This window comes from Staurois parvus, unplaced genomic scaffold, assembly GCF_062004578.1.
Source record: "Staurois parvus isolate SC_StPar_1 unplaced genomic scaffold, SC_StPar_1.0 ptg000283l, whole genome shotgun sequence".
NCBI lineage: Eukaryota > Metazoa > Chordata > Amphibia > Anura > Ranidae > Staurois > Staurois parvus.
In genome coordinates this window covers 5551780-5576391 of record NW_028318079.1, presented here as the reverse complement: position 1 = coordinate 5576391, position 24612 = coordinate 5551780, and the positions used below count along the sequence as shown (strand labels likewise).

The 24612-nt window shown below is 43.0% G+C and overlaps 1 protein-coding gene across 4 annotated transcripts in view; it reads right to left on the bottom strand.

The window, feature by feature from the left end:
* The window catches only part of FAM3D (FAM3 metabolism regulating signaling molecule D), a 133785-nt gene that overhangs the window by 1809 nt on the left and 107364 nt on the right, over positions 1 to 24612 (bottom strand). For all 4 annotated transcript variants that reach the window (XM_089682041.1, XM_089682040.1, XM_089682039.1 and 1 more), the window contains 4 exons: positions 15246 to 15304; positions 12577 to 12627; positions 12295 to 12379; positions 3170 to 3296 (listed from right to left, as the gene is read on the bottom strand). In XM_089682041.1, the coding sequence (XP_089538167.1) occupies positions 3170 to 3296; positions 12295 to 12379; positions 12577 to 12627; positions 15246 to 15304 (322 nt within the window). The remainder of the gene's footprint in view (positions 1 to 3169; positions 3297 to 12294; positions 12380 to 12576; positions 12628 to 15245; positions 15305 to 24612) is intronic.

Below are 24612 nucleotides of genomic sequence, written 5' to 3'. Positions count from 1 at the left end.
CACGTTTTTGACATGTTCTGGTGCATTTTAATGCGTTTTTGATGTGTTCCAGTGCAGTATTTATACATTACAGTTCATTTTTCCCCTCTCGTTTTCTTAAATTTAAATAGGGACACATGCGTTCCACTGCATTTTGGTGCATTCCAGTGCATTTGTTATGCATTTTACCATGTTCCAGTACAGTTCTAATCAGGGAAAATGCAGCCTGTTCGACTTTTTTTTCTGCATCTGGAACACACTGGAACTGCAAACACTGATGTGAACTATGACATTGACAACCATATAACCTACTTTCTGTGCGTTTTGTATGCAGAAAAAACACTACTGAAATGCATGTAGTGTGAACTGGCCCTAAGGGCTGGTTCACACCAGATGCATTCTGGTGCATTTTTTTTTCTGCATGAAAAATGCATGCACAGTGTTTTCCATGTATTCCAATGACCCTAGTTCACACCAGTTCAATCCGTTCCAGTTAGTTTCCGGTGCAGAAAAAAAAGTAGAAGATGCTGCATTTTTTCTGCACAGAACTGCACTGGAACCCAGCAAAACACATCAAAAACGCACAGAGCGTGGTGTGAACTGTAAGCAAAAACGGATCCAGAACGCATCTATAGTGCGTTTTTGTGGTGTGAACTGACCCTAAATCTCAACCTGCTGGCTCAGGTGAATTAAAATATGAATATGTCATTTTTTATATTTCTTTTTAATATATTTACTGACCCTATAAAAAAAAACACTTGTGTACACAGCTACTATAAATTCCCTTTAATATCACTGTTGTGCTAGTTTGTATTTTTTTAAATCTACCAGCAGAGGGCGACAAAGTTCTTGTCCATTATACATCATTATTACAGGGCAATTGTAGGAGCTGACATACTACTTCACATATTTGTGGGAACATACAAGCACAGACATCAATGCTGTTGTTAACGGCTCCTATATAAATATATTACTGTTTTATTACTGATTAATGTCATCATGAAAAGTTGTACTGTAGAATCCTGGTTATTTATGCCACTATTTCTGCTTCATAATTGGTTATTATATGAAACAATTTTGCTCATCCTTTCTCAGGGTCCTCATCTAGCAAAAGAAAATGTTACGTATATCAACCAAATCACTTCTATAGTATTTCCAGCACACTTGATAGAATGGAAAAGTGTAATTGCTATGGACAACAATCGCACTGTCACATAATTGGCCACTGTCCCCGATTCAAAGGCTAACCCTAGGTTTTGGATATTCTAGACCCTAGGTTTTGAAGATGTATTAGTTGTACAGTTTTTGTTAACATAACTGTTTATTTATGCATTGGCTAGATACAAAAGTTACTATTTTATAAGAGTATGCATTTAAATAAAAAATGCTCAGCATCCTGGATACTACAGAACAGTTTCGGGTTCTCTGCCTGATCTCATGTCTCCTCCCCTTCACTGAGTGCCCCCAGAGAAAGCCAATTGCTATGGGGGCACCCGTGCGTGCTTGCTCCTGAGCCCCACTCTGTGTGTCCATAAAACACACAGGGGTTTATTTAGTAAAGCTGGTTCACTCAGAATCACATGCAGTTCTGCTTAGGAGCCAATCAACTTCCAGGTTTTGTTGCTAAAGCTTAATTGAACAAGCTGAAATTAGAAGCTGATTGGTGAAACAGCTTTAGTAAATAAATTCCCCCAGAGCTCAGCTCGACCCCCGCTCCCTTCCTACTGGCTGTAATTGGCAACAGTACGAGCCAATGCCCCCCATCCTCCCCCCTGCTGTGTCTGAGCCAGAGAGAGAAAGCCAAGAGAGACTCAGCTCTCATGCACATTGCAGGATCAAGATGGGGCTCAGGATAATAGATTATAGTAAATAAGCTTAAGACTTTAGAACCTTTTAGGCTCGTTGTTAGACAATACAGTTTTTATAGAGGTCTCCATGATAAACCAAATAGAGACAACTAAGGACAGAGAGAGGGGCAAAGAGAGGGGCAGCCCCTCCAAACAAGGTTCATTTGGGAAGTTCGGGTCAGACCAGAGCACAAAAGAAACATTTGTGGCTGCAAAAAGCAGATGGCTGCCAAATCAGCTGCTGTCAAAATCCATGCAGATAGTCACACTTAAAGAAATACTATTAAAGGTCCAGCTAATATCTGGTCCATGTTGTTGTCTGTCTCAAGCCCTGATGAAGGGGGTATGTTTGAACCCCTGAAAAGTGTTGGTTCCTCTTTTGATTGTCTTCATGACCCTTACTGAAATAAGTCATATACCTTTTAGCAGTGGAGCAGCACACTGATTTACTTGCCTGGGAGGAGGGGTTGATGCACAGCATCACATCACATAATGTGGCAGGAATCCCTCACTGGTGGTCACTCACTGTCAAGTCTTGGTGAGTGGGCTGTTGGTTGGAGCTGTCAGGCAGCAGGACACAGTTGTCAGCACTTTGCAGGCAGCCACAGTGAGCAGTTCAGTCCTGTACATTATTTTCTCTCCTGTATGCTCTGCCCCCCCCCCCCCCCATGTTACAAAAATCTCCAACACCCATGTGGTTGCACATAGCAAAGGTCAGCCCTGTAAGAGCAGCTACTATAAATGTAGTCCCATCTGTTGATCAGGAGATGCAGGCAGTGGTGTATTTAGGCAACACAAAAATTGGACATGCCCCCCCAGCGGAGAGAGCCTGACATTGACCAACACCATCCCTGTCCCCCCCACCCAAGAGAGCTTTTAACTAACATGCATTCCCCTCCCCCCGGCGAGAGAGACAAAGCCGCTCATTTTCATAGCTTCGGACATCCCTGGGAACGAGAGTTGGGCTCTGCATACACCATCAAGCAGCCCGCAGCCTCTCTCGGTATCCACATGGTCCCCATACCGCAAGTGTCCCTTCTTCTAGGGACCGGTGCTGCCCCCCTGAAAAATGCCGCCCTAGGCAAATGCCTTGTTTGCCTTGTGGTAAATACACCCCTGGATGCAGCCAATAAAGCTAACAGTTTGGTAACCTTTGATTTTCGGGATGTTCGCGCTTTTGAAGAATTGCAATAAAGGTTCAGTCCAGAAAGAAATAAAATTTGTGCTCTTATTACTACATTTTTATCTACAGAGGTCAGAATTTCCTCAGTTCAGATTAATGTACTGGTGTGCTTGTGGAGACTTCTTTGCTGATGTTATGTCTAATCCAAGAACATATTTACCATTTCAAAGGGACTTTTATGCTTTAATGCTTTTCCTCCAACAAATGTCCAAGAGTCTCGGAAACCAAGTTTCTTTGCATAACTACTGCCATAACCGGAAAACAAATTCCTGGTTTCATCGTCCAATCTAAAACAGAAAACAAATTCAATTGATTTTCAGTGTTAGAATGTATATCAGGGCATACTGAAAATCAAATATGTAGAACATGTCTGCAAAAAATGCACATTTCATCTGTTAGAACTGCATTCAGCTTTTTCTGGGCTGACAACACACAGTGGTTTTGTGGAATGAGCGGTGTCAGCCATTCCTCGTTTTCTTTTGCCAAACTACTCAAACATTCTCACTCATTTTATCTCTACAATATAGAGGATGATTGATCTGTAGGCCCAAGATAAGAGGGCTAATTACTCTCCTTAATTGAAAACATAGAGTATGCATAAGGCACTGGACAGCTATGAATTTCTAACAATATTAACATTTATTTTTTGCACCTATAATATAGATATATAAAATGCTTTCAACCATATATTTAATATAATAAAAAGGGAGCCAATAAGTTCATTGTTGGGGTGTACATACACTTTAATGATTGTTTGGGTATTCTAATATATACATGTAACACCCTGCTGTGATACTGATTGCAGGATGTTAAATGGACACAAGATGGCAGCATCCTGCAGCCCAATTGTGCAGACCCTGCTGCAAAGCTTTGTGGGATTTGTAGGCTGACTGCAGGACTTTGCTGTTTGACAGCGAGCTAACAAACTACAAACTTCCCAGAAGAGCTGGTGTGTGGGCAGAGGCAGATAAATACAGATGGACACCAGAGGACCGGGCCAGGCTAGGCCACAGAGAGAGTGAGAGAGAGAGAAGGGAGAAGGAGAAGCTGCTGAACGCTGACACTGCTGGCGAGTCTGGTGAGTTGTCCCGCGTGCTGGCGGTCCAGAGTGGTGCTGTCCAGAGGGATCTCTGAAGGAGGAACCGCAGCAACATTCATTTTCAGAGAGACCATCAGCTACCTGACTGGTGCCACGGACCGGGTGAGAGAATTCCATTCTCAAGTCGTTCCAGTTGTCAATCACATTATTCAAGTGTGCTGCTTTCTGCTTAGTTTAACTGACGCTGTTCACAACTTACACATGTTAAGGCCTAGTTCACCCGGTCTACCGGTTACTATACTTTCAGCATAATCCAATCACAAGAGCCCACTGCCGTGTCTTTCCCTCAGCAAGTTAAACCACATCATTGCTTGCAATGCAGTCAGCTCACATTCACCAAAAAGCTCCTGCACTGATACAGTTCACTACTGGGGTCGCAACAGGAATTAATCTCTACAGAAAGGGCTTCTGCTCATACTTCAATCCCTGCATAAATTTAAATTTTCACCCTGTGTGCGGTAAAGGGGTACTATCCGGTTTACCTTCCACTTAGAGGGGCAGCTTCTTTCCTTTGTATTCACACCTTATTAAGGAACATCTACCTTTGATTCCAGAGGGATTTGAATTTCTAAAGTGCACCAACTCTGGCCCCATCAAGTGCGTAGAAGAGCTTATATTGTAGTTTAAAGGGACAGAGACCTATTTAATTCAAGAGGTTTTTTTGTCTTAGCCAGAATTGAACCCTGTCATCTATTTCTGAGAGCCCAAAGTGATCTAGCCACTCTGCTTGGTAGATTTTTCTTACTTACTGGGGAAAGACATCTCAGGATTGGGGTTACTGGGTAAATTCTGAATTGTAGGACATCCATGACTGATTGAGATTTTGCTGTGTTTGACATTTGCTTGAAATTACTTCAAGTGAAACCTATTATTTCATGAGCAAACATTTCTGTTGTTTTACTGTGATTACATTTGATCTCAATACAACCAAGATATCAGTTCACTCTAAACCATGGGTGCTCAACCTGTGGCCCTCCAGTTGTTGAAAAACTACATGTCCCATCATGCCTCCGCCTTTGGGAGTCATTCTTGTTACTCTCAGCCTTGCAATGCCTCATGGGATTCATAGATCTACAACACCTGGAGGACTACAGGTTGAGCACCCATGCTCTAAACTGTCTGTGAGTCTAATTTGTAGTTGCAGCCAGAGAGTTCCTCTGACTGGAGGTTTAAGGTGGTGTCAGTATGGGTTGGGCTTTCAGAGTGGGGTCAGGCAAGACAGGGAACCCAAAATTGACTCCGCGACCCACTGAGGGGGTAGTGCTACATACACTATATGGGCAGACATTTTTGGACACCTGACCATCACACCAATATGATCTTTTTGGATATCCCATTCAGAAATCATGGAGTTTGAGCTGATATCTGGACTTTGCATAGTTCACTTAAGTTCTTCCACATCAAATTAATCAAACTTTGTCTTTATGGAGTCTTTGTACACAGGGGCACAGCCATGCCTGAACAGAAAAAGTGTCTTCCCAAAACTATTGGCCCAAGTTTAGCAGTGCACAATTGTCTAAACTGTATGCTGCAGCATTAACTAGCAACACCTGAATTAAATAAAAAATGTACGTTAAATAAAAGTTTTATTTATAAAATCAGACTATTGAACAACCATGCAATGTCCCAGAGGTTGTATGTTCCCGGTCTGTTCATCATGCTAGGTTGATTACCCTTTGACTATACTGATCCTAGGTTGTGATTTCTTGTATGACCATGGTAGGCATATTACACTTTAAGGAACCCTTTAGCCGGGACTGATGCGAATGGTCAATGTGCTCTGTGCTGTGAAATTTTTGCAGCTAGATATGCAGATAAATTAAAAGTCTTCAGTCCATAGAACTGGAGCTACAGCAGATCTATCAGGATACAGATACAACAAAGATAATATGATACTAGAAAAAAAGAAAATGCTGGCAGTGCCTGATCATGTGACCTCTTCCATCTTTAAAGTAACCCTATCCCAACTTCAGGTTAAAGCACAGAAAAAAAACAATTGCTTTACTGGCTTAATTGCAGTGTTTTTCCTTTCCAAATGTATTATTTTGTATTCATTTTAGGTGTTTATATAGCGTTGTCAATTTACACAGCGATTTACACCTATATATATTGTACATTCACATAAGTCCCTGCCCTTAAGGAGCTTACAATCTAAAGTCTCTAGCTCACATTCATACATACACATATTAGGGCAAATTTAGGCAGGATCCAATTAACCTGCCAAAATGTCATTGGAGCGTGGAAGGAAACCCACATATACACAGGGAGAACATGTAAACTCCAGGCAGGTAATACTGTTAATGAAATTTAAACCGGCAACCCTAGTCCTGATAGTTGGAAGTGCTAACCACTTAGCCACTGTGCTGCCCTCTAATTTATTTTTTTTCAGCTTTGCTTTTGAACTTGCGAGCAAAATTGACTTGGTGATTTTCTTGTCGTAGCCCTCTCCCCTTCTGGGAGTGTCTGTTGAATCTCTGTGCTGACACAGCTCCTCTGCCCCTCCCTTCACCTCCCTATATGTCCTAATGACACTGCTGGGGGAGAATGAAGAAGAATAATATAGAATGTTACTTGAGTGCCAACTCTGAGTCTTCTGGGGCTGATGACATCACATGCAAGATGGTGGCACCCAGCAGCAGCAGTTTTAGGGTTTGAAGATTTCTACAGAAGGGAAGCTTTTACAGGCATTTGACATTAATAAAATATATTAAACGCACATTCATTTTGTTGAAGAGAATGGTCTGGTGACAGGATCTCATTAAGGCTGGGAATGCATGGCCATCTTTAGTAATGAGATTGCACCACTAACACTGCTAGCAATTAATCACTACACATTGGCATACATAGGCCCTCTTTTGAGTACTATGCAGTATCTCATATGTAGCACCCTCCTAGATAGGTGCTAGGTTTAGACAGATAGATTTAGTATGTGTTTTGATTTAGTTACCACATCGTAATCAGTGTGGCTGTGATTGTTGTTAGGTAAAAACATAGTTCGTACACTGTACTCAGTGAAGCTGCATTCTGCTAGTCAGGTCTGCTCAGTGTGTTCAGCTACGGCCAGCCTGATAGTTCCCTCTGCATCCAGAAGCTTGAGAAGTTTCTGGATGATATGTGTGGAGCTGTACAGATGGTAGTATGAATATAGCCCTGGCCTATCCCAGAGAGAGGCAGACTCTGACTGCATTCTGGGAGACTGTATATATGTTCTAAAGCACTGCGTAAACTGTTGGCGCAATATAAATCCTGTATAATAATAATAGTACTCAGTGAGCACACTGAGCTCTGGGTCTTTTCCTGGAGAGGATTAGTCCATGCTGGAGGGGGCATGCTGTCCTTCCAATCAATGCTGCCACACGTCTGCTGTTGTGAGGCACAGTGGGTGACCTGAGGGCCTGAATGCCGAGACCTGGGTACTACTAATAGCTGACTGAGGGGCTGTCTACTGAAGATCTGGTCTGGTATCACGGGAGAAGGCAGCCAGCTGTCCTTGGGTCTTGTGAATACAGACACTTCTGATGGAACTTAGAGACTTTGTGCTGTAAATACCCCTCTGGTGATAGAGAGTCAGCTGTGGGTTTAACTAAAGGAGACAACGGCTGGTGTCCTGATGAGCTTTGTCCATCTAATCTTCTACTTGAAGAGACTCTGCTCTTCTGGCTCTAAAAAGAGATTTATAGCTAACTACCCTAAAGCTGAAGTCTACTGTTTTCTACAAGCACAGACTTTAATATAGCTTGCTCTGAAGAATACCTAAGTCCTCAAGTTCTATATAGTTCTTAATTTGAGAGTATCCCAGCTAATTCGCTCAGCCCTATCCAAGTTCTCCAAAAATAAAAACAACACCATAGACTGGTTATTGGAGAAATGTGTGAATGAGTCTATGGGCCTGATTGCAGGCAAAGCTTATGGGGGAGGCCTGGACAGTATTCCTGCTGCTCCTACAGGAGTAGCGCTACACATAGAATCGAATAATCGCACATATTTGGAGCATTGTGCAGTCAGTAACAATTAATCACTACTACATTCTACGTGTGTGCCCCATTCCATAGAGAGACATTTGTTTTATGTATTTATAAACTGCTACTCTTACCAATAAATTGCTAGTGATTATAGTAGTCATATAGCTCTACTAATGATTGCCACATTAAATTCAAGAACTGCAGTGACTTGAGTAATCAATCATGCAATACAAATGTGACTGAGGCCCCAACCCTTCCACATTCCATCCAAAACTAAAAAACAAAAAGAGGTGAAAGCAGCACCGTCACCTAGTGGATGGTTATGACAGCAGACATTCTCAGGTGCTATGTTGTAATTGACAAGCTTTTGTCTATTAGCAACCATTTGTATGAGACACTAAGCCCTGGATCACGCTGGTGCGGCTTCAGGTGCGACATGCGATTTACAAATCACACCCAAAGTTGCATCCAATATATTTCCATGGCACTGTCTTAATCAGTGCGTTCTGAAATAGCATGATTTCAAATATAGTCCCTGCACTACTTTTTTCACTGCACTACATTGACTTCTGCAACTATTTTAAAGGATAAGTTCACCTTTTGGACAAAAATAATAAATACACATTTTTCTGCAGGTAAAAAAATGTGCAGTTATTTTTTTTGTCCAAAGGAGCCTGGAAAGCATTGCACCAGCAATCAGTAGATCAATGATGCAATGCAGGTCTCCTGCAGACCTGCCAGAATATCTGCTTGCCGTACGGGATGTACGGCCACATAGATATTTTGACAGGAAGCTTCAATGAACTACTATGGCGCTCCACAGTGCCGTGGTAGTTCATTGAAAACTACAAGCCAACAGCCGCTAAGGCTGTCGGGACTTGCAGTTCATTCATTCACAAAGTCCGGGCCCCGCACGGCTGCGCTGTTTTCAAATCTGACAGATAGTACGGGGAAACTTCTCCCCATACTGTCAGAGGGTGGGGGGTGTGGCTGCAGCCATGGGGACATGTTACTTATTCCACCCTAAAAACAAGTAGAACATGTAACATGTTCCAAAGGTGAACTTATCCTTTAAGCATCTAAATTTAATTTGGTATCAGCCTCTTGTAATCCCCTTTACGGTAGCACTCATGCTAGGAGAGGAACTGGCAGCATAAAAAGAATCAGATAAGTTGCAGGCCACATAAGTTTCAGTGCTAACAATGAACATTCAGACATAACAATAGAGTAAAGTGAGCGGAGGGATGAGCTCATCAGTCTTCTACTGCTCCATCACTGTCCTATCACAGACTGGGGGCATGGAGGTGTATTGATAAACTGCAGGAGAAAAAATGATTTGGTTGTGTGGTCTGGAAGGTCTAGAAAAGTTCAGTATTGGATAGCCTGAATTTCAAATCCATTGCCAGGTAAAACAGACCACATTTATGTATTTCAGCTGGATATGAAGCTGTTTGCCTGGAGCTAATCTGTTGCCACTGTAAGTAGAAGAGGGGGCAACCAAATAAAGTAATGAAGCACGTATACTATGACTATGTAGCCACTCATATCTAAAGACAATTGTGTTCTAAGAAAACCCAGAACATATTGTATAAAATAGACTCTCTTCCATTGAAAAGCTAGACGTGAAATTGCCTTGACCAGATTTAAAAAATGCATAAAATGTTTCAATGTTATCTGTCCTGTCCTACCCATGAAACTAAATACATTTCTAAATGCTGTGACATTTGAAATCTGAATTCCTGGGGCAGAGCTTGGTGTTGGAAGGGAGCAGGGCATTATGCCAGTTTGGTTAAAGTCTAAGCCATGCGTACAGTCTGGGGTTGAATCTAGAGTAGGCATCACTAAATGGCAGAACGTGGTCCAGACCAGGGGCGGACTGACCATTTGGAAACTGGGGCACTGCCCGAGGGCCTGGGGTCAGTGGGGGCCCCATGAGATGCCCCTGGCACCTTTTTCATAGGCTTTTTTGAGTTTGGGCAAGGACACAGGGGCCCCATGATCCCCTATTGGCCGGGGCCCCATGAGTTGTCAGTCCACCCCTGGTCCAGACCCAGACAGTCGCTGTCCCATCCACACCACGATGGTCACACCATTTAGGAGCCAGTTTCTTTCCTCCAGCCTCCACCGCTGTCATTCTCATAGCAATGTGGAGAGCGGGAGACAGGACAGTTCTGGACAGAGATTGGAAGGCACAGCAGCACTGGATGAAGGGCGGGAGTGGGAGCTGCCTGAATTAACTTTCAAAGTTAACCAGCAGCTGATTGGTTGCTAGTACGCAGGGAAGTCCTGGCAACCAGTCACCAACTTGTTAATGTGAAAATTTTACTTGGACAGCTCCTTCTCCCACCCTCCATCCAAGTGCTGTCGTGCCTCCCACTCTCCACTCTGTGTACCTGTGTAAGAGGGTGAAAGGGGGCAGAGGAGCTGACTTTGAAGGATGGGGGTGTTGGGTGGTTTTCATGTGAACAGAGGTTCAGAGCACTAATGTGAAAGGGGTGGAGGGATGATTTAAAGCGGAGTTGAGGACACTGCTGTGATATGAAAAAGGGGGCAGAGGATACTGTGTAAGCCGTGTACCGGGGTGGGCTCCCCAGGATACAGTGAAGTCACGAACGAGGAAAGCAACCCCAACACCAGCTTTTGTCACAACATAATTTTACTTAGATGTGGCAAATAAAAACAACCAAAAATGCTGGAATATACAATAAATTTACATACACTCAGCCCAAAGGCTGAGATCCTTGTGCTGCACAGCGCGGTGCCTCCTGATGGATGAAGGTTGAAGGTGTAGTAATTTACCTACTGGCGGGCACAACTAAGCTGCCACACCTTAACTGTTATTACCCTAAAAGAGCAGGAATCAGTGTATGGGTGTACGGTATGGGCTAGCCTGCGGTGCAGCACAACAGCTTGCAATCTTACACAAATCTACAGTATTCCCCCTCCCATAACTGGTCCTGTAGCACGTGCCGGAGTATTCCTTCTGAGCAAAACGCCAGTCTGGCTTGAGTTTGTAGGATTTTATCAGCTCTCCAATGTGAAATGTCACTTTAAGTTGTGGAGTCCTTACAACGATCAGTAAGAGCACTTGTGGCCTGACACAAACAGAGACCCTAACTAACTAACTTTAGGCCTGTCTCAGTTCTATAGGCGCCAACACTGAAATGAGGTGTGTGCATGATCTTACCAACCCGGGTCTGCTTTTCATCCGCTGGTGACTCTGAACAGAACAAATGTCTCTCCACTAAGCATGCGATGTCACAGTATATTTATTGCTTAGTTCCTCAGCTTCCCATCAGCTTCCTGGCAGCAATCTTCCTTTCTTTGAACAGGGTTAGCGTCTTGAACACCATCAACTTCACTCAACTGAATTTCTGATTACGGAGGGCTGTCCCCACATCTGGCTCGCATTGGATTCTCAGATCACACAGCCCCCCTTCTCTCTCTCAAGCATGGCTGCTCTCCTCTCCTTTTCCTGTTCACTCTCCAAGTGTAAAACCCCACCCCTTCATGAATATAGAAATCTCTATGCAGTCTGAGGCTATGTTAGAAAAAACAATGACATCTTGTGGCTAAACTGCAGAATGTCAGTCATAACGTTTTTAATTTACTTCAATCAGTGTTCAAACAATGAAAGCTGTTTCCCCATCTCACAATTGAGGTGGAAGGGATTGATGTGTGGGGGGCTGTGAAGGAGGCCTGAGGACTGTGATGTAAAGGGGGGATTGTGACATGCAGAGGGGACTGAGAACACTGATGAAAGAACAGGACTGTAATACAGAAGGAGGGAGCTGTGATGTGAAAGATCTCAGTCAACCATCAAAAATGTGATTTGGACCTTTGGAAGAAAATATTACTGATCAGAACTCTGTGAATTTTAATAGAAAATCCCTGATCTAGAGGTTCCACAGGGGCACAGAAATTGATTTAAAGAGCAGTACAGTTTCCTGCAGACATGACAAGCAGAATGTTTAGTTGATATGATTTTTAGGCCCTGACTGGTTCATTCCAAACTAATGAGAGCCAAGGTAGATTCATAATTATAAGTGTGGAAATTTCTACATTTCCAAATAATTCAACATTGTATAGAGTTTTGCTATGTCATTGGGTTCAAATCCTGGTTTTCTGTTATCAGCCTTTTTAGGAAAAAAGAGACTTGACTCTAGCATTCAGCACAACCATGTGACTGGGGTATGTATATAATGCAATGTACTGTTTACTTACTTTGTGGCCGGATCATCATAAGATGCCAAAAGTATCAATGTGCCATCTAGCATCTTCTCCAAGAACGTCTTAACGTCCTTGATATCTTAAAGAAATGACAAAGAATGTCATAACGAAAAGGTTACAGCAATTGGCACATTACAACTGCTCATCCTCATTGATCAATAGGTTTTTGATCTAAATTTTTGTCTAAACAATAAAAGACAAAACATATACTTAGGTACAAAATTAAGCAGAGCCTTCACCTAACATAATACATGCAAAATAGAAACAATGACTTACTTCCAGAGTACATGTCATAATTGCCCGTATGTTTAAGTTCACCTGTAGAGGCTAAAACCAAATGACACAAATTAAAAAAAGCAACTTAATAAGGAAAAACATTTTATTCGGATTTTGAGAATCTTGCAAAGGGTTGGGTAGCATGCATCTGGCCTACCACTTTGTGGCTGCGTTGCTGTTGTTCCCAGCTGCTTCTACTTTGCTATAATACCATTAAGGCTGGCCATACATTATATAATTTTCTGTACAATTTCCTTTAAATTTACCTTCAACAGTGTAGTGCAAGGGCCTGCCTAATTGGGTACAACCAGGGGTGGACTGACAACTCATGGGGCCCTCGGGCAATAGGAAATCTTGGGCCCCTGTGTTCTTGCCCACACTCAAACCACACCCAAAAAAGCCTATGAAAGGTTCCAGGGGCATCTCACGGGGCCCCCAACTGACCCTGGGCCCTCGGGCAGTGCCCTGGTGCCCGAATGGTCAGTCCGCCCTTGGGTACAACTGAAAGTGTTGTTTAGGTTTGACCTCATAATATATGCTTTTTGGTAAATCTAAAGGAATATTGTACAAGAAAATTGTATAATGTATGGCCAGCCTAACAGCTGACCGTGGGATATTTAGTAGCAAGGAAATGTCCCAAGTGAACTTATTTCATAAGTGGCAACCTATCACGGTACCACTCTTGAATTCACTGAGCTCCTGACAGCGACCCATTCTTTCACAAATGTTTGTGGAAGCAGTCTGCACGCCTAGGTGCTTGATTTTATACACCTGTGGCCATGGAGGTGATTGGAACACCGGAATCCAATGATTTGGAAGGGTGTACCAATACTTTTGGCAATATAGTGTATATAAATACCCTTCTTCCACCAATTAAAAATACAAAACCCACCGTCCCATAGCCAAAACAGGTAAGTGGAAATTCCAACAAATCTCTTAGGGACCCCCAGGTCACCACTGAAAGATTTCTCCTCTCCTCTATATACTCATCTTGGTCATGTTCTTGTGCCATAAACACCCTAATTACTCAGGTTCCTATGCAATTCCTGTGCAACTGGAAATCACACCAAAAGTAGTACATGCACTACTTTTCAAAAACACACTGCACCGGATCACATAGTAGAGTGGTACCATGCGATTTGGTGCAGGCCAATGCACTTTGTTTGCGATCTGTGTTTGGGGTGTCATTAGGTTTATACTGAGACCCTCAGCACATTACCCACCCAGTGCATTCAATGCTGGAAACTTGCATTAAGACCTAACAGACAGCTGAAAAATACATTGAAAATAAAACATTTATTTATTTATTTATTTTTATTTAAATATTTATTGATTTTTCAAATTATTACAAATATCCATCAAAAAACACACATAAATATCCAAGACATTTCTACATTTCCCCCTCTAAAAACTATTTCCTCTCCCGACCCTCCCCCCCAATTCCCTAACCCCACCCCCCTCCTTCCCATCTGCATTCTCACCCACTTTTTTCTATTAAAGCAAGAGGACATTATCTATTGTCCTAAATTATACCTTCCTATGTTTCTCTTTCAAACCAGATTTTTCCCATTTTTCCCATATCGTATAGTACACCCCCATCTTGTCTTCCTGCATATGGTAAAGTTTTTCCATCCTACCAATCTGGTTCACTCTATTAACCCAGTCTTCCTCCTTCGGCACCTCTGTTTTCTGCCAAAACTTGGGTATCAAACCTTTTGCAGCATTTAGATAGTACCATAAACCTGATTCTTTATATTTATTTACTGATAACTCGACATTATGTAAGAGACAGATCGTTGGGTCCAACCCTATGTCAATCCCAGTTATTATCTCAATCAGTTTAACTATTGACTTCCAAAAAGCTTGAATTTTCGGACATTCCCACCATATGTGAAAAACTGGGCAGAGGCCGTGGTCTGGTGGTTAGAGAGGCGTGCTACAAAGAAAATAAAACATTTAAAGCTGAACTCCAGCCATATCCCCTCTCCTGTACTGGTTGCTTACTCTGATTTCACTGCACACTGTGGGCTTTTCATGGGGTGCATTAGAGATGCAGCAAGTCATATAGAGCTCAGCTTATTTCCTGGCTAGAGGACATCCTGCATCATCTAATGCTTTCCTCCTCAGCCTTACTAGCCCTGGCCCGCCCCTTTCATTCATTGTATTACAGTATTTTCAATGGAAGTTCTTTCTTCTGGAAGCTTGGCATTTGCATAACTTTCCCTAAAAACCATCCTACTGCTTGCATCGGGGCTGAGAGAGAAGTACTGAGGCATGGTACTGAGATTGTATTCAGGGAGCAATGTACAGCACCCTGTTTACATCTTCCACTAGCCACAATCTTTATATATTGCATAGAGAAGTACAGAGCCCAACAATGTTCAACTTTATTTAAATTGACAGTACACATGAACACATTTAAATACACAAAAAATAAAGAATACTAAATTACATTAATCTACCTGCTTTAAATCCCCTCTCTCCAAGAAAAAAAAACACTTCTGAATTGCTGGACACTAGGCAATCTTCTGCTAAGCAGCAGCAAACTGTGAGCGCTTCTACTTTTGTTGCATTTGTTGTGAAATCAATTTCAACAAAATCACTCAACTCATCAATTATGGAAAATAATGTACATTGTCAGTCTGCGATTTATTTTTCATTTTTCTTACCATTCACAAGTGCCATGTTTAGTCCTCTTCCAATGTTGTTTTTTACACTGCTCATTAGGCTGAAAAACACAAGAACATGTAAATGATATATATTTATAGTGTATGTACTGTATATCTCAACATGAATAATAAACACAGAACTCTGAACTATAGATATGAATACGAATTTCACAGTATGTTATAAAGAATTGTACATCCAGGCAATGACAGTGGGAGCAGCGGCATTTAATGGCAGCGGGAGGAGCCGCATTGTGTGTGAACAGACATGTGCACAAACAGAAAATACAAGACCATCTTTAACCACTTCCCCCAGGTGGACGCCCTAGGCAGTGGTGTATTTAGGCTTTGTGCTGCCCTAGGCAATGCAATAAATCGATGGTGTGCCCCCCTCTCCCATCCACAGCCCTCTGCTCCACTCTCCCCGAATCCCCACACAGACAATGGACATAGTCAAGCTTCGACCGCTCCAAGGCAGCACTTGCCAATCAATAAACAAGTAATCAGCACATACAAATTCCCCGATTCCTAATGACAGAGGACACTGAACAATGCTCATAATAAGGTCCAATTATATATAAAATAAACACGAATGAGTCCATATAGCACTAGAGTAAGCTCTTGTAGCTGTAGCAGGCTCTTGGTAAAGAGATAAAAAAAGAGAAAAATATAGTGCCTTTAAGTGCAGTATGTAGAACATTTATTAAGGAACACAGTAAGAAACACTCACCTGATGGAGGAGAAAAGGAAGGCTTTGGCATATGTTATAAAGATGGAGGACATGACTGCATACTCGATGTGATAGCTGTAGTCAGAGTGGGGGGAGGGACTCTGGATGTTCACAAGGAGTCGGCCGGCATGTGTGAATATTGGAAGATGGTGTCCAGAGTACACCATGGAGCGTGGCGTTGGCATCAGTGTGATGATATGGGGAAGTCCAGCATGCAATGCAACGCGTTTCGAGACCAATAGACGGAAAAAGCAAGCTCTCTTCTCAAGCATAAGCTGGAACGGGGGACGTAACTGTGACTGCCTCTATATATATATATATATATATATATATAGTTACATCCTCCATTCCAGCTTATTCTTGAGAAGGGCGGGCGCTTCTGCCTTCTACTGGCCTTGCGCATACTCTGAAACGCGTCGCATTGCATGCTGGACTTCCCCATGTCATCACGCTGATGCCGACGTAGTGCTCCAGGGTGTAATCCGGATGCCATCTTCTGATACTCACACATGCCGGTCGGCTACTTGTGAACATCCAGAGTCTCTCCCCCTGTGCCACTCCAGGACCTTAATGTGCTTCTTCTTGAGCCACTCCTTTGTTGCCTTGGCCGTGTGTTTTGGGTCATTGTCATGCTGGAACACCCATCCACGACCCATTTGCAATGCCCTGGCTGAGGGAAGAAAGTTCTCACCCAAGATTTGATGGTATATTGCCCCGTCCATCGTCCCTTTGATGTGGTGCAGTTGCCCTGTCCCCTGCAAGGTGGGTCTGGAGGAATGTTTCCTCAAAGATCCTCACCAACAGGCACAAGGACCTGGCATGGATGGCAATCCAAGGGGGGTTGCCTCTCAGGACATTTATGCATGCCAGGAACCTGAGCAGATACAGGCACTGTGCCTTCTGCATCATCCACGAAGAAACGGCTCATCACGTTTTCTGGGAGTGCTCTTTTGCTCAGGACCTGTTGAGGGCCCTGGAACCCTGAACTCAAGGACTTTGTGCCACAGACAGCCATCACACACTTTGGGGTGTTGAATGGACTTTTCTGTGGAACTTTTACTCTGGAGGACATTGACAGCGCCTGGCGGGTGCTGTGTTGTTTTAAACGCTTTATGGTGCGCTAGGAAGCGCCTCGTCCACCAGCGGAAGAGGATGTCCATTGAGGACTGCCGCAGACTGATCCTCAGTCTGCTTAGGGACTATACCTTGATGGACTTTAAGGAGGAAGAGGACGTCTGAAGATCTCCCCTTCCCCCTACTCCCCCTTGCGTGTCTTTGTCCCTTCAATAAAGCTTCGGGCCTGTGACCCCTTTCCCCCCCCCCACATACCCGATGCTTATTGTAAATCTTACCAACCGTATCTTGCATGATTTGTAATTGTAGGAAATGTTTTCTAAGCATGCTATGGTCTCGGGGTAAGCGGCATTATGCATGACGTGTTGGTCTGGGGATTCATTCGCCACACACATCACGTCAGGCATCATACCGCTGAGTGAATGTATTTATTGAATGTATTTATCGTATGCCTGGAACTATATTGCAATGTGGTGCGCTGCGTCGCAGTATAGGGTGAGATGTACCCCGATTACGATTATCGTGTTTTTTTATACTTCTGTAATAAAGTATATTTTTCAATCAAAAAAACTGAGCGGGCATGTGGGAAGAAGTAGGTGTTTTTAGGGTGGGAATTTGACCCAAGGAAAGGATTATGCAAATTTGCATATTTTTGAATAATCCCACACTTCTTGAGGGCTGAGTCAAGGAAAGGATTGTGCAAATTAGGTCAACCATGGTCCTTTGCAATTGGATCAGAACACTCTTCCTAATGGAAAACAACAAGGAAAGAATTATGCAAATTAGGGTGATCCTTTGCAATTGAATCATGACACTCTCCCTAATGTGCAACAACAAGGAAAGGAGTATGCAAATTAGGGTGACCATGATCCTTTGGAATTGGATCAAACAAACTGGGCCTTAGTATGCAAATTATGGTGACCATGGTCTGTTGCATCAGAATACTCTCCCTAATGTGCAACAACAACAAAATGAGTATGGCATTTGTTAAAAAAAAATAAAAAATTCTCCTGGGAAAACTGGAGGGGCCTGGTTCCTCCTGATTTGAATGGATCTACCTTGTCTGGCCAGGAGCTGGAGAGGCAGAGAGTCCACAGAGCAGTGCCCACTGAGTGGTCGCCTCAGGGGTGCTCTTAGTAACCCATGGGGGTGGGATCCCACGTGTGAAAAGGCACATGGTCACTGTTCCTGCACTGCATCTTTTAGGCCTTTTGGCTAAGTCCAGGGCTATTTTTATGCTGCAGGCCTCAAGGCCTAGCCAATGCACAATTGCACAGCCACTTTTTTATTTTTACTTTGATTTTCTCCCACGTTTGTGTCACTTTCACTTGTGTGTTTTTTTTTCTCACGGATGGTAGGGTGTGGGTACTTTTGGTTCCTTCCTCCCCTGTTCCTGGGGGGGGGGGTCTCTTTGGGAGAGCCCCCTGACCTAGTACTTGGTGGTTGGCTTCGGCTAGCCACAAGGAAAGGGATTTCACCAGGCCTTTTGGCTCGGTGGACCATGTGGAAACCTCAGTCCCTGTCAGGAGCCTCGCGCCCTAAGTGCACTTTTTTGTGTTTGTTTTGCACTTGCATGTTTTTCGTACCTCCGCAGCAAAAAAAGTAGAAAAAAAACACCCCAAAACAGCATGTTTCCACCACCATGCTTGACAGTTGGGATGGTGTTCCAATTGTTTTCTTGGCGACTGTAGTCACAGCTGCCTGGAGATCATTGACACGATCTTCATGTGTAGCTCTGGGATGATTCCTCACGATCATTGACACTCCACAAGATCTTGCATGGTGCACCAAACCTAGGGAGACTAAAAGTTGTTTTGTGTTTCTTCCATTTGCGAATTATTGCACCAACTGATTGCCAAGCTGCACGGCGATAGTTTGGTAGCCCAATCAAGCCTTGTGTAGGTCTACAATCTTGTCCCTGACATCCCTGGACAGCTCTTTGGTCTTTGCCATGGTGGAGAGTTTGGAATATGATTGTTTGATTGCTCCTGTGGACAGGTGTCTTTTATACAGGTAAACAAAATGAGATTAGCAGCATTCCTTTTAAGAGACTGCTTCTAATCTCAGCTTGTTACCTGTATGAAAGACACCTGGTAGCCAGAAATCCTGCTGAATGATAGGGGATCAAATACTTATTTCCCTCATGAACATGCAAATCAGTGCATCATTTGTTAGACATGAATTTCTTTTGAATTTTTTGTTGCTATTCTGTCTCTCAGTGTTACAATACACCGAACATTCGATTTTTATACTGATCATTTCTTTGTGAGTGGGCAAACATTCAAAATCAGCAGGGGATCAAATACTTATTTTTTTCTTCACTGTATAAACACAATATATGACACGATTCTTTGTAGAAATAAAAAAGATGAAGTTGCACTGAGTAAAGAGATTCCACAAGTGTCAAGTCTTAAAATTGCCTGTGCCTGTGAAACGACAGATTTTGGTGCACTATAAGTTCCATAGGCTACGCACTAAGAGCCCCTACAAGTCATCAGATTAGAGTTAAAGTGACTAAAGGCAATTTTTTTTTTTGGAATAACAAACATGGGATACTTACCTCCTCTGTGCAATGGTTTTGCACAGGGCAGCCCGGATCCTTCTCTTTTCAGGTCCACTACCAGCGCTCCTAGCCCCTCCCTCCTGCCAAGTGCCCCCACAGCAAGCAGCTTGCTATTGGGCATCCTAGCAGGCTCAATCCTGAGCCGCTGCTCAGCACGGTGCAGCTCTTCCCCCTGCTCTCTCCTCATTGGCTCACAGGCTGTGATTGACAGTAGCGCAAGCTGTTTCAGCCAATGAGGAGGGTGAAACCCGGGACAGATGAAGTTCTCATGCACATTGCTGGATTGAGATAAAGCTGAGGTAAGTATTTGGGGGGGCTGCTGCACACAGAATGTTTTTTACTTTCATGCATGAAGGTAAAAAAGCTTGGGTTTTTGGAACTACTTTAACTGAAAATAATGGACCGAGAATTATTGGTCCCATTCTGGCGTGCAATTTGTAACATAGTAGCGCAATCTAAATTTTCATGCGTAGGTGCACCCAGTGTATGCATTTATGGTTGTCCATGCATGTATGTAAGGGTGGGGGTCTCAAAATTTTTTGAGGAGAGATTTTAAGTGTTTGGGTGGAATTTTAATTTTTTACATTAGTTTCTTCCCCAGCTTCTGGGTCAGTAACAGGAAGTGGAGGCCAGCAAACGGGCTTTCACTGGTCTCTACCCAGCGACACCTGCCGTGCTGATTCAAGGTCTGCCGATGGGCACACAGAGACCTGGGAATCATGGCGATGGCGAGCATGCAGGGTGGAGGGAGTTGGTCAGCCATTACCAGGGTATGTGAATGCAATCTGGCAGCTGCAGAACCTCCAGACCTCTTCCATCTGACAGCCGAGAGTTGGCTTCCCAGATTTACTCACACTCCTAGTGGCTGCAGCTGCAAGAAGTGCAAGTAAAACCCCCCCACTGCCACCGGCTTACGCTGGTGGCAGTAAAAGGGTTAAAGCTGAACTCGAGGAAATTTTAAAATTCTCCCCTGCAGCATGGCTGTCCCTAAACTGCAAGGGTTAACTGCTCATATGGGTTCAGGGAGCAATGAAGAGAATATTTTGATACCCTATTACCAGCATCTGCAGGCTCCTCTGTGCAGCTAGACTGGTTCCAGCAACTTCTTCTCCCCTGTGCTCTGGTGGTTCTGACATAATCAAGACCAATGCAGTTTCCATAGTCCTGCATTGGATGTGAGGACGCCGAGGGACAGTCCATTTCCGCAGCATGGGACACTCTGTCTGGCTGGGGGAGTAGAGGAACAGGTAAGCATAATTGCTTTTCTTATCCCCTAGACCAGTGGTCTCCAAACTGTGGCCCGAAGGCCAGATGAAGTCCTTTATTTGCTTTTACGTGGCCCTTGCGGCACTATTTCATCCTCTGATACCAACGATTTGGCATAAATCCCTCCACTGATGCCAGTGATGGGGCACAATTCCTCCCAATGACACCAATGATGGGGCACAATTTCTCCCAATTACACCAACAATGGGGCCCACTGACACCAATGATGGGGCATAATTCCCCCTACTGACACAAATGATGGGACGCTGTTCCTCCATATAACACCAATTATGGGGCACAATTCCTCCCAATGATGCCAACGATGGGTCACAATTTCTTCCAATTACACCAACAATGGGGCACAATGACACCGCTGATGGGGCACAATTCCTCTCACTGACACCAATGATGTGGCACAATTCCTTCCACTGACACCAAAGATGGTGCATTGTTTTTGCTCCACTGACACCGAGACCTTTTCTACTCTCAAAGGTCACAGTCTGCCCCTCCTAAATTCTGAAGGACAGTAAACTGGCCCTTTGTCTAGAAAGTTTGGAGACCCCCTGTCCTAGACTAAGAGAGTTCAGTTTTAACCTCTTGCCGTCCGCCTGCTGTTGATAAACGGCAGGGCGGTGGCAGTCCAGGGGCGGGTTGCCGTTCATAAACGACACCCACCTTTTCTAGCTGTGCGCTCCCTGGGAGCGTGCAGTACCGCGATCCGGTGCCTGCTGTGTCCTCCGGACACAGTGAAACACCGATCTGTACGAGGTCCCGATCATGTAATCACTGATTGGCGAATCAGTGATCACATGCAAAGTAGTAAGCAAGATGTCACTTGTGACATCATTGCTTACTACGTGTGAAATCTGTGAATGATCACAGAGGTCACATGGTACAAGGCTATTCACAACAGCCTTGTACCATGTGACAAGCTGTGACCAATCACAGCTCACTCAGTACTTCTCAATGACTGCAAGAATGCAGACAGAGAGAAAGAGAAATGATTGCTTTTACACCCTATATGGGTGTAAAAGCAATCAGTGTAAAAAAAAAAAAAAATCTTCATCACCCCCCACAAGTAGTACAGTGTCACCATGGTGACACTGTACTGCTAGGGTGACAGTATGTAAAAAAAAAAAAAATAAAAAATAAAAAATAAAAATGTAAAAAAAAATGTTTAAAAATTATAATTTTTGGTTATAACCTAATTTGGATTTTTTTTTTTTACTAAAAAAATAACGGAATAAATTTTGGCCAAGATTTATGATGAAATATTATTTATTTGCAAAATTTTATTTAAAAAAACACTTTTTTTCAAAATTTTTGGACTTTTCATTTACATAGTAAAAAAAATAAAAATCCCAGCGGTGAATAAATACCACTAAAATAAAGCTTTATCTGTCTCAAAAAAATGCTTAAAAAATTCATATGGGTACAGTATTGCATGACCGCGCAATTGTCATTCAAAGTGTGATAGAGCTGAAAGCTGAAAATTGCCCTGGTCAGGAAGGGGGTAAAAGTGTCTGGACAGGAAGTGGTTAATGTATAGATGGGGTAGGAATTTCTACGCGCCTTGATTTGTGCAGCCGGGTGGTACACATTAGGATGCTGCATGAAAACTATCCAGTTTGATTAATCTGCAGCATTACAGCTAATCATCTTTTTGGCTAATTTTCTGGCACTTTACATTATTCCCTACGAGTCTCCAGGAACACATTTGCCATATGTTTCTAACAGGATAATACAATATAGAGCAATAACCCCTCATCTGCTGATGTCCTACGAAAGGACAGATTTATCAAGAAGGGTGCCGACTGAGGCAGTGCAGGGAAGAAGCAATGCTAAATCATTTCAGACATGTTTACTAGTAGTTCATATTTTATTCATAACATTTATTCATAACTAACTGTCTCTCAGCATTTGTACCTCTGGCAGTTTTTACAAGGAATATAATGGCAGATTTGAAATTTCCTAGAAAAGAAGCATCATAGGTGATACTCCAAGACTAGGATCAAATAGCTAAGGAAGTGAATGGAGACAATCTTTAAAGTGATTGTAAACCCTTACATATACCTAGAGAAGTGACTGTCCTCAGGTGATGCACAGAGATGAAACAAATCCTCCTACATAAGTTGTACCTATGCAGTCCTCTCTTCTCTACATACGTTCAAAGTCCAGAATTTATAAAGCTTGTCTGATCATTCAGAAAAAATGGGGTGGAGAGCTGAAGTCACACTCTGCAGAGCTCAGTGAGGAGAATTCTGAGAGCTTATTGGAGGGAAGGGACATGCCCTCTTCACACAGATCACAGGAACAGAGCTGATACTCCAAAACTAGGATCAAATAGCTAAGGAAGTGGATGGAAACAGTCTTTAAAGTGACTGCAAACGCTTACATATACCCCATGAAGTGACTGGCCTCAGGTGATACACAGAGATGAATCAAATCTTCCTAGATAAGTTGTGCCTATTTATCTGCAGTCTTCTCTTGTCTACATTCGTTCAAAGTCCAGAATGTATAAAGCTTGTCTGGTCATTCAGAAAAAAGGGGGTGAAGAGCTGAATTTACACTCTGCAGAAGTCAGTGAGGAGAATTCTGAGAGCTGATTGGAGGGACGGGACATCCCCCCTTCACACAGCTCACAGGAACAGAGCTGATAAAGACAGTCTTTAAAGTGGTTGTAAACCCTTACATATACCCAGCGAAGTGACTGGCCTCAGGTGCTACACGGAGATTAAACAAATCTTCCTACATAAGTTGTGCCTATTTATTTAGGGAAAGGACATGCCCTCTTCACACAGCTCACAGGAACAGAGCTGAGGCTTTCAATCTGCTCAAGCTCCCTCCCCTGTCTCCATTTTTCTCTTGGTGTCAGGAAAACTTGTCATAAGTGATTCATGCCAATAGCAGAGGAATGAAGCAGCAGACAGAAATGACACATAGGGGTAAATTTACTAAAACTGGAGAGTGCAAAATCTGGTGCAGCTGTTCATGGTAGCCAATCAGCTTCTAACTTCAGCTTGTTCAATTAAGCTTTGACAATAAAACCTGGAAGCTGATTGGTTTCTATGCAATGCTGCACCAGATTTTGCACTCTCCAGCTTTAGTAAATCAACCCCTTAGTCCTCTTAATTGAGACAAGTAATCACTATAGAGGGATATGCTTTGCTCATAATTCAGATCTGAGGTTTACAACCACTTTAATTCTAATAGTAGCTGAACAGGGCTGAGAAATGGCACCAGGACTGTACAGACATGAAGTGTCACTCCAGCAAAGACAAAAACCTACAAGATGGGTGTCTGATTTTAGCCTAGTCATTACCCAAAAAGGACCATCTGCCTGCCTCCATTTACGTTGTTTGCAGTGTGTTCAGCCAGATGGGAGTTTAAGAAAGTTTTCGAGATGTAAATGACACGTCACGTAATATGCTTAGTAAACATAATACCAAGTCTGAAGACTGCCATATGTTGTGCTCTAACAGTTAAAAGTTTTTATATCTACAAATCATTAACAAAGAGCAGCAGGAATTGTGGCAATGAAAGGGCCTGAACAAGGAAGAATTGTTGTGAAGCATATGTTATAAGTGTCACTGGTTGGGCTCCATGTTGTGCACTTCTATCTAGCAAACATTTTAATAAATCTTTATATTTGCAGCCCTTATTTCATTGCATGAGAAGTTTCACTTAGACTTGTGGAAATGAAACAAAATCCTGCAGTGATAATGTAATCTTATAGT